At 52.8% G+C, this 9,773-nt stretch overlaps 1 protein-coding gene across 2 annotated transcripts; it reads left to right on the top strand.

The window, feature by feature from the left end:
* Positions 1–2,141: 2,141 nt before the first annotated feature.
* UCP2 (uncoupling protein 2) lies at positions 2,142–8,991 on the top strand. 2 transcript variants are annotated; one of them, XM_043482187.1, is made up of 8 exons: positions 2,154–2,493; positions 3,294–3,449; positions 5,820–6,042; positions 6,203–6,413; positions 7,357–7,551; positions 7,633–7,734; positions 8,061–8,241; positions 8,562–8,991. In XM_043482187.1, exons 3-8 carry the CDS (start codon positions 5,917–5,919, stop codon positions 8,674–8,676), a joined length of 930 nt encoding a protein of 309 aa, XP_043338122.1. In that variant the 5' UTR covers positions 2,154–2,493; positions 3,294–3,449; positions 5,820–5,916; the 3' UTR covers positions 8,677–8,991. The 2 variants fall into 2 exon arrangements, with proteins under 2 accessions (XP_043338123.1, XP_043338122.1); XM_043482188.1 differs by lacking the exon at positions 8,562–8,991 and having other exon boundaries at positions 2,142–2,493; positions 5,819–6,042; positions 8,061–8,245.
* The last annotated feature ends 782 nt before the right edge of the window (positions 8,992–9,773 follow it).

The raw sequence follows: 9,773 nt of genomic DNA, 5'->3' as shown, positions 1-9,773 counted from the left end.
CTTAATCCATATTGAATCCTGGTGATACCTATTTCCCTTTTTAAATGCCCACATATCATCCTTCTAACAGTCCCTTGAATTTTGCTAGGGATGAACAAATATCTCACAGGTATGGAGCCTCTGAAATACAGGCTCTTCCCAATTCTGGCAATCAGGTAACACTTTTATTTCCAGGCTTTTGGTTCTACTCTATTTTTCATGTCTCCTCAAAGATCACCAACCAGTTCAGTAGTCTCCCCCAAAATTTGCGGAGCATCCTGGGAATTTGTTCATCACAGCCAAAGACAGAAGCTGATGTACAAAACCTAGGCCAGCAGTGGATGGGAGACTCCAGTGCCAGAAACAAATTTTTGGCTTGATTTCAGTTTCCTCCAGGAACATGTGCTCACTGTGTTTTTTCTTTCATGCTATAATTATCCAGTCCCCTTCCAGCTATAGTCTCCTGGCTGACAATTCCCTCTGCTTATGGAAAATACCCGAATGGAGCTGATTGAGTTGGGCTTAAACCATGGTTCACCATTTCCTAACATTGTGACCCGTGTGGCTCAGTGGTAAATTAATCTGCCAGGGCTTCCCTGGTGGCTCAGATGGCAATGAATCCACCTGCAATGCAGGAGATATGGGTTCGACCCCTGGGTCAGAAAGATCCCCTGAAGGAGGAAATGGCAACCCACTCTAGTATTTTTGCCTGGGAAAATCCCATGGAGGAGCCTGGTGAGCTACAGTCCGTGGGCTGGCAATGAGTCGACTGAGCACAAGTACTGGACTTAGGAAAGTGTGACATCAGGCAGATGATTTAACCTCTCTGGCACTCATTTGTAGGTCAGAGGTTGATACCAGCCTCACAGGGTTATACAGAAGTATCCACAAGGAACCCAAACATAGTAACTGCACACACTAAATGTTCATCTTCCCAGATCCTCCCATTACACTTTCCAAGGGTTCTTTCAACAGCAGGCCAAACAGCTGCAATTGAAGAAAAACACACACCTGAAAGTAACCAGTTAAACTTTACCCAAGAATCTTACTGAAGGAGATAGCCCACGAGAGGGCCTCTCAGATACCTTTGAGGACATATTTGAAAGAGGTTAAGAGAAAAGCCAAGATAAATATTTTGCTGTAAAAAAAATGTATGAACATCAAAAAATTAGTCAATCATAAAGAACAGACATCTCAAATTAATGATTTTAGTGGTTTTCTGTATACAGGAAAATGTAACATTCTGGATTCATTTAAATTATTCCTTAGGTATGGATCTTAACTATGGAAGGCCAGTAGTACCCAAAGCAGAGAATGCTTCCTGTTTTCCTCCATCCTGAATTCCTCTCAGGGCTCACTGTGGTTGGGTGGTTACAGTGGCTAATAGCCAGAGCATTACAGAACTGAGACGGTGGGCAACTTTGTTTTTACTAGGATGGCAGACAACGTCCACAATTTCTCACAACAGTCCCAGACAGCCTACAAGGCTGAAAAGAGGCAGTGGGGGACAGAAGGTACACAAAAGTAGGGACACAAGAGTCCAAGGGCGAACATAGAGTCCTTCTACACTCCATGTGCACGTGTTTGTCCGGCCACAAGACACAATTACCGGTTGTTTACATGTCTTACCCCCAAAAGACCACCAGCCACCTGAGGGGCCAGGTTCCTCGCCTACCATCCCTTTCTCATGCTGGGGCCTAAGCACGAAGCACATCCAAGCCCTGTTCGGCCTTCTCACTCCGGCTTTTCACTCGAGGGGCGCCAGCCCGTTGGCTCGTCTGTACGTGGGGGCGGGAGCGCCACGGTCGGTACCCCCGCCCCGTCCAGAAGTCCCCCGGGAACCCAGGACAGAGCCCTCAGGCGGCAGGAAACGCAGCTGCGCCCAACGGCCGTTGGCGGGGACAGGCCACCTGCTGCTGCGAGGCCTGTCGGGAGGCCCCGCCCCAGAAAGCCCGCGCTGGCGCCTGGGGAGAGCGAGCGGTTGGCGGAAACACGGGTGGCCGAGTTGCGGGTAGCGAACTGGGCCCGTGAAAGCACGGAGTGCTCTTCTTCTACCCGAGCCTTTGGGCGTTGTTAGAAAGAGCCGCGGCTAGGGGCCAGAGGCGTGTATGACCCTGGGCAGCCTCTGCTTCTTCCCGCGCATCAGTCTTGCCATCTTCACAATGAGGTTGGCGGGGCGACGGGGAACCCTATGGGGTACAAAAGGGCAGGGACCGAAGCCCGGAAATGGGAGTGAAAGAAGGCGCGAAGACGACCTTGGGCGTGGCGGTCTCCGCTGCTAAAGGGTCGCCGCCTAGTCCTCGGAGCCCGCAAGCCCCGCCCCCGCCCAGCAGGCTCCGCCCCCGCCCAGCAGGCTCCGCCCCGAGATCTAAGTCTCAGGGCACCCTCCTCCTACCTCTCTGCAAGCCCCGCCGGCCGCGCCTTCGGATCGAGTTCTTTCTGCGCTTCGTGGACGCGCCCTCCGCCCGCCGACCGACAGAACTGCCTGTACCCGCTTGTTCTCCTTGCGACCCGGTGAGCCCGGCCCCGGCCCGCCCCAGTCCAGCACCCGCAACACCTGCCCTCCCGCCACTCCGGCCGAGGGGACCCACGCGCCACCTTTAATTTCCCTCCTCGCCTCCCACCCTATTTTGTATTTTACCATTTTGTCTTTTTTTTTTTTTTTAATCTCTCTTCTTTCACTCTTTTCCTGTCTTGCCTTTGTTCTTTACCTCTAGCGCTCAAAAGGCTGTAATATAAGCCCTCTCCTCTGCCAGGGTAGGGGGCCTTCAGCGATGATCAGAAGGACCTCTCCCATTCCAGGAGGCTACAGGCCTTCCTAGAGCTCTTTCTGCTGGTAGGAGCTTTGAGCTGCTTGATATGGCCTCCGCTGGGCCCATTCCAACCTCTCTAACCTCCTCAAGCCTGCTCTGGGCCCTAGTCTCTAAACCATCCTGATGCCCCCTCCCCACCTCACTTCCAGCACTTCCACTCACCAAAGTCTGCTGTGTTGGGGGATGCTTCCCCAGAGTACTGAATTACACTAAAGCAGAAATCTGAAAGAGCAATGTGTGATACTACTAGGTCAGACCGGGGAGGGAGGACTTCTGGGTTCATCCCTTCCTCCCATGTGTCTGTCCCTCTTCTCCACTGTGTGGACTTAATTAGTCCCCAGCTGCCCTGTGGGAAATGGACCCTGTTCCCTGCCCTCACATCCCCCAGGCAAGGACTGAATACGCTAAGGTGCCTTGGGCAGATGGCCTTTTCCTTTTACTGGGTTTGTAGTCCTTTTAAGGCCCATTTCCCTTTCTAAACTCACCTCCTTTCCTCTACAGGACACATAGTATGACCATTAGGTATTTCGTCTACCAACCACTTTCTATGGAAAACCAAAGGGATCAGGCCATGATAGCCACTGGCAGCTTTGAAGAACGGGACATCTTTAGAGAAGCTTGACCTTGAAGGCCTCAGCGTGGGACCCAACAAAGCCGGTAAGAGTCCAGTCTAAGGGAGGAGTCTTCTACTGCCTCAGCCCTGTGGTCTGGGGGCGGGGTCAGCAGGATATTAACAAAAGTAACTAGCACCACCATCCCAGTAAAGTCACTCTTAGAGCTCACAAAGCACTTTCCTATATCCTTGGTCTTCTTCTGGCCCTTAAACTGACCCTGACAAGCCAAGGAGTATAATCCCCATGTTACAGAGGAGGACAGTGAGGCCCCAGTGGAACAGTGATTAGCTCCAGGAAATCAGCAACAGAGGAGTACCTAGTGTTCTAAATACATATTGTTGACTCAAGCCTTTGACTACCCTTGAGATTTCGATTAGGAATCAGATATATATTTTGGTATGTCCCTAAGACTGCGATAATCAGGTGAAAGTGGTTATTTGCTGGTGAGTAATATATGATTAATTCTTTCCTGTTAGGCCTTAGCTTAATTTAATCTTCTTAGTAGGGTCTTTAGCACAGGGACCTTTGCTTCCCATACCTATGTCTCTGAAGGACCTGACTTATGGCAAACCCAAGGCAATATTCAAAATGGCAACTTAGCCTTTGCACTTGTCTCCAAGATGGGCTGGGTCTTATATTTCTCTGACCCTCACAACACATTGCAACCTAGATCAAGGTCAGGAAATGATTGACTCATGTTGTTATCATGTCTCTGATGCCCAGAAGGGATGCCTTTTTTGCCTGAACCTTCTCAGAACTGTCATATTGTCACAAGAGAACTGGGATGTTGGACTTCCTCATGAAAGGTCCTGCCTGTGCCTGGGGCTGAGAAAACAGGAAAGAAATGACCTGGGCTCCAGTGTAAAGCAAATTGTATAAGCTTTGGAGCCTGCAGACAGGACTCTTACTAAGTTCCTTCACAGGGCTGCTCTGAGAAGTAAGTGAGCTAATAGAATGTGCCAGAGGGGTGAGGAAAGGTGTGGAGCACTTCCTGGGGGATGAGAATGTCAGGGCAGGGGCTCTGGGGGTTCGGGAACACCTTCATCAACCCCTTCCACTGCCTGAGTGCAGCCTTCACTGAGCCTCATGTGGGCCAGGGAAACATGAATAAGGCCAGCAACCAAGTGGTGAGTAGCCTTTAGATTTCCCGTTTGCCCAGCCACCTGGGATGAGAGGCCCAGGAGGAAGAAGCCTGGTGAACATTTTGCTTCCATCGGTCTGTGTGTTCACTACTGTCACCACATCATTCCTCTGTTGGCCAGCTCTTTCCTCACAGCCCCAGCAACAGGGATAGCCAATTAGGTGGGGCTCAGAGTAGCCACTCCTGGTCAAAATAAACTCAGGGGAGAAAAGCAGGTCACCCTCCCCCATTGGGGTGCTGGGCTCACTTCCTCCCAAGGCAGGGGAGGAGGGTGTTGTTCTAGTTCTGAGAACAAAATGGAGGTTTTGGTTTCCTTTGTCATTCTTTATAGCTCTGACCTACACTACTTCCTCATCCCCCACCTCTCATGAAGACATGGCTCCCCCTGTATTATAGGAGGAGAGGAAACTGGCCAGAGAGGGAATAGTTTTCCCTGTGTTACACAGTAGGCTGGGGGAGGGAGGAAGATACTCTTAGCCCTAAAAACTGCACAGTATCCTTCAAGGCCCAGCTAAATGTTACTTTTCCTAAGTCTTTTCTGACTACCCACCGTTTCTTCTCTCACAGTGGAGGTGGATGCTCCCTCCTTTGAATTTTGAGAATGTTTCTGCAAGCCCTAAATGCAGCTTGAAACACCTGCCCACCCCCAGTGCCAGACAATAAGCCTCCCTCTAGGGTAGATATTGTCTCAGTGAACCAGCGCTGGGCAAAACGAACTCATTGAAAGAGTGACTCTAGAGAGCCCAAGCTGTGTGTGGGCTGGTGGGGAAGAGTGAGACCGAATTGAAGGGGCTGAATAGGTCTTGTTCACTCCTTTTCTTCTAGACTTAGACAATTCCAGACTCTTCTGCTTAAGACATCCAGGGCATAACGCCTGTGGGTTTGTACCTATCAGGTCTTAGTCTGGCTGAAACCTTTCCCCTCGTCTGCCTGCCCTCTAGACAGAGCTGCAGAATCAGGAACATGGGTGGGCATCAGTGACATCTCTGTAGCCAGCAGACAAAGAGCTGGGCCAGTGCCTGTTTGCGAGGCAGTACTAGGACAGCTGTGATCCAGATACTCCACGTGGTGAAGGAGAAGACTTCTCAGGCAGGAATTACTTCTCCAGCCCCTGTTTGAGTACCTGTGGAGCTCACTCCTATTTGCCCTCAAGGGGCAGCTCTGAGCCCTTGCTTAGGGGGATGATGCTATCAGAGAAGGTAGGGGCAGGATAGTAAGAAGAGAAGGTCTGGAAGTTCGGCTACTGATGGACCTTATCTCTCCTTGGCTTAGCCTCCGGCAGAGTTCCTCTGTCTCGTCTTGTTGCTGACAGAAGGTGCCTCTTCTCCAGTTTTTGTTCATCTCCTGGGAGGTTGCAGGAATCATCATTATGGTTGGGTTCAAGGCCACAGATGTGCCCCCTACAGCCACTGTGAAGTTCCTGGGGGCAGGCACAGCTGCCTGCATTGCTGACCTCATCACCTTTCCCCTGGATACTGCTAAAGTCCGGCTACAGGTGAGCGGATGAGGCCTGCATTTCTGAGGGTGGCTAGTCTGCTCCCTCCCCAAGGCACAGACTCCTCAAGGGCCAGTTTGTGGGGTTTTGGGGACTGTAAATTTTAGAGAACAGAGATGGCAGGAGATGGGGAGGGCAACCACCTGCCTTGGCCTTGCAGATCCAAGGAGAAAGGCAGGGGCCAATGCAGGCTGCGGCCAGTGCCCAGTACCGCGGGGTGCTGGGCACCATCCTGACCATGGTGCGCACGGAGGGCCCCCGCAGCCTCTACAGCGGGCTGGTCGCCGGCCTGCAGCGCCAGATGAGCTTCGCCTCCGTCCGCATCGGCCTCTACGACTCCGTCAAGCAGTTCTACACCAAGGGCTCTGAGCGTGAGTGTGGAGCTGGGCCATAGGCCTTTTGGCCTGTTCTCAGTGATGGTCGATCCTAGTTCTTCCAGCCGCACAGTTCCTTTAGGCCCTAAGACCTCTAGGGAGAATTTCAGATCAGAGGAACTGAGAACTAGACGTGTCCCTGATTATTCTGATGATTCCCGGGCTGAGTCAGGCTCTGAGCAGGGCATCAGCTCATCCCGGTTTTCACAACCACTTCGGGAGCAGGTGGTATCATCCCCGTGTTCCAGCTGGAGAGGCCGAGGCATACCTGAGGTGGGGGAGGGGACTCGGCCAAGGGCTCACAATGAAGAGCCAGAAAACTCCCAGGACTTTGCTTTCAAGGCCAGTGGTCTTCCATTTCACCTTCTCAGCACACCATGTCCACCCTCCATTTTACACTTGGGGAAACTGAGAACCCAGACTGAAAGGTTTCCTTTTCCCAAGATCACATGTCAAGGAGAAGTAGATGAGGGATGAGAACCCAAGTCCTGTGAATCCCAGTCTGAGAAAGCCTTTCATGTTTGTCAAACGGAAATGAGTCTCAGGAATTCCCTGGTGGTCCATTGGTTAGGGCTTTCACTGCTGGGGCCTGGGTTTAGTCCCTAGTCGGGGAACTAAGATCGTACAAGCTATGCAACGCAGCCCAAAAAATAAAAGTTTCTGATTTCTCAGGGCCATTTAGTGAGTGAAATGAAGTGAATAGAAAGGCTTTATGAAAGAAAATAGCAGTAAACCTCATTTTGTCCTGTTCCTTGCTCTGTCCCAGTGCCCACAGTACATAATAGACACTGTATGATGCAAGATGTTCTTAGAGCAGAGCTGGTCTGGGTCTTATTAACAGGGGACAGTGAAGACAGATTTCAGTGGTGTGGTTCTGGTGAGGAGAGGTGGACACTAGTGGAAGCCCAGCTGGCCACTGACCCCCATGGCTTTCCGACAGATGCCGGCATCGGGAGCCGCCTTCTGGCAGGCAGCACCACCGGTGCTTTGGCCGTGGCCGTGGCCCAGCCAACGGATGTGGTGAAGGTCCGGTTCCAAGCGCAGGCCCGGGCTGGAGCTGGCCGGAGGTACCAGAGCACTGTTGAGGCCTACAAAACCATTGCCCGAGAGGAGGGGTTTCGGGGACTCTGGAAAGGTGTGTACCAGCTGTTTTCTCTTCCTCGTCTTCCTCTTCCCCTACTGCCTGGTCTCACATAGACACCCTTTCCTCCTGTAGGGACATCTCCCAATGTCGCTCGCAATGCCATTGTCAACTGTGCTGAGCTGGTGACCTACGACCTCATCAAGGACACTCTCCTGAAGGCCCACCTAATGACAGGTGAATTAGGGGAGATGATGCTGGGTCTCACCCTTCCCCCAAATCAGGAGCCAGTGTGGATCTGCCTGGAGACCACATCCTTCACCCTATTTCCCCTTTGCTTATGCAGTGAGTTTCTCTCACTGAATTGCCACCAGCTGGGGTGAAGTTGCCACCGTGCACCTTGAGGCCCTGAGGCTACATGGGCAAAACGACTCTCAGAGGCACTGGGAGAGGTTCCCACTGGAGTCTCTGGGTCTAAAACCACGAGACCGTAGTTACTTCAATCATCTCCTTCTGGAATTATCGGGGGAGGTGTCCTGATGCCTCCTACTCCTCCTTGGCAGACGACCTTCCTTGCCACTTTACTTCTGCCTTCGGGGCGGGCTTCTGCACCACCGTCATCGCCTCCCCTGTCGACGTGGTCAAGACGAGATACATGAACTCTGCCCTGGGCCAGTACAGCAGCGCTGGCCACTGCGCCCTCACTATGCTCCAGAAGGAGGGGCCCCGAGCCTTCTACAAAGGGTGAGCCTCTGACCTGCCCCTCCCAGGTCCAGGCCTCCTGCCCCCCGTACCTGTCACACAAATGAGAGAACCACTGGGACTGAGTGGCAACCACATGTCAGCAGTTTCTGATTCTGGTCCTGGCATTCTCATGCTCTTAACTCCTCCTTCCTGGAGCTGCTATCATGCCCGTTTTATGGGTGTTAAAATGGAGACTCCGAGGGACTGTTGCCCACAGCCCACAGCTCCATTTCTTGGGTCATCCCGACTTCCTGGGAGACAGAGCATCTGTCAGGATGCCAGGGCGAACTAGAGATGACCTGTATTTTCTCCCCCTCTAGGTTCATGCCCTCCTTTCTCCGTTTGGGATCCTGGAACGTGGTGATGTTCGTCACCTACGAGCAGCTGAAACGGGCCCTCATGGCTGCCCGTGCTTCCCGGGAGGCTCCCTTCTGAGCAGGTGCTGACCTGATCAGCATTGGCTCCGGCTGCAGCCTGGCCCTGCTTCCTTTTTCTTCCTCCCCTTCTCCCCTTCCCTCTATCCATCCCTCTCTTCTGCTCCCTTCCCCCTCCCCACGTTCTCACCCCTCAGCTCCCCTGTAGCCTCTCACAGTCCAGGTGGAGTTGACCCCAGCTGACACTGTGGAAAGCCTGGCACCAGCCAGGATCTCAAGCCCCCAGTCCCCTAGAAAGCCCTCAGCCTGACTCTTCATCCTGCTTCCTGCCCCCAAGCCCAACTAGCACGTCACCCATAAAACAAGCTCAACCTTGGCGTCTCCTCCCTCTCTATCACCACAGATCTTGGTCTAGTGGGCCCTTTTGGCAGCTGGTGGGCAGGGGAGGAGCCACCTGACTTGGAAAGGGGGGTGGGCCCATCTTCCTCCAGCAGTCCACTCTAGGTGAAGGCCATCTGGTCCACCTCTGTCTCCAGACCAGGCCAGGGCTGAGATGGGAAGTGAAGGAGCAGCCTGGAGCCCACAGTTGCCTGGCTCTCTTGCCAGACCACTTGAGCTTTCACTCACCAGCTCCTGGTACTCCAGCACCTGCCTCCAACCCCCCAGCAGGCCCTGGGCCTGTTATTCTGCAGAATGAGTGTTCCTGTTTGCCCTGCATCTCCTGTGCTGCTTGGAAGAGTTAGAGGAGCTTGGGGATCTTGGATGCTGTCACTTATTTTATTCTACTTTATAAATGGGAAACCCACCTCCCCCAAGTCCCAGGCCTAGTGAGAGCAAGTCCATCCTCCACAGTCACACCTTAGGAGGCAGCATGGGCTACAGCAGGCTGCAGAGCAGACATCCAGCCTCAGCCTGAGGAGTCTTTCCATTTAGAGTTTCACCCTCACCCCAGGCTAGAGATTCCAGGCAGGGAGGTGGTGACAAGCAGGGGTGTCAGCCTCCCTGCCCCTCTTCCTGCTACCTGGCCTTAGTCAGGAAAACAGATGGGCAGAGCTATTGCTATTTCAAAGGTTTGGGGACTCTGAGGTTCCAGAATCTCAAGGCATCTCATGCACAGCTGAGCCTTGGAATTAAGCCATCCAGGCCCGTTTTATAGAT

This window comes from Cervus canadensis, chromosome 11 (assembly GCF_019320065.1).
Source record: "Cervus canadensis isolate Bull #8, Minnesota chromosome 11, ASM1932006v1, whole genome shotgun sequence".
NCBI classification, from domain to species: domain Eukaryota; kingdom Metazoa; phylum Chordata; class Mammalia; order Artiodactyla; family Cervidae; genus Cervus; species Cervus canadensis.
This window is presented reverse-complemented; position numbering and strand designations above follow the sequence as displayed.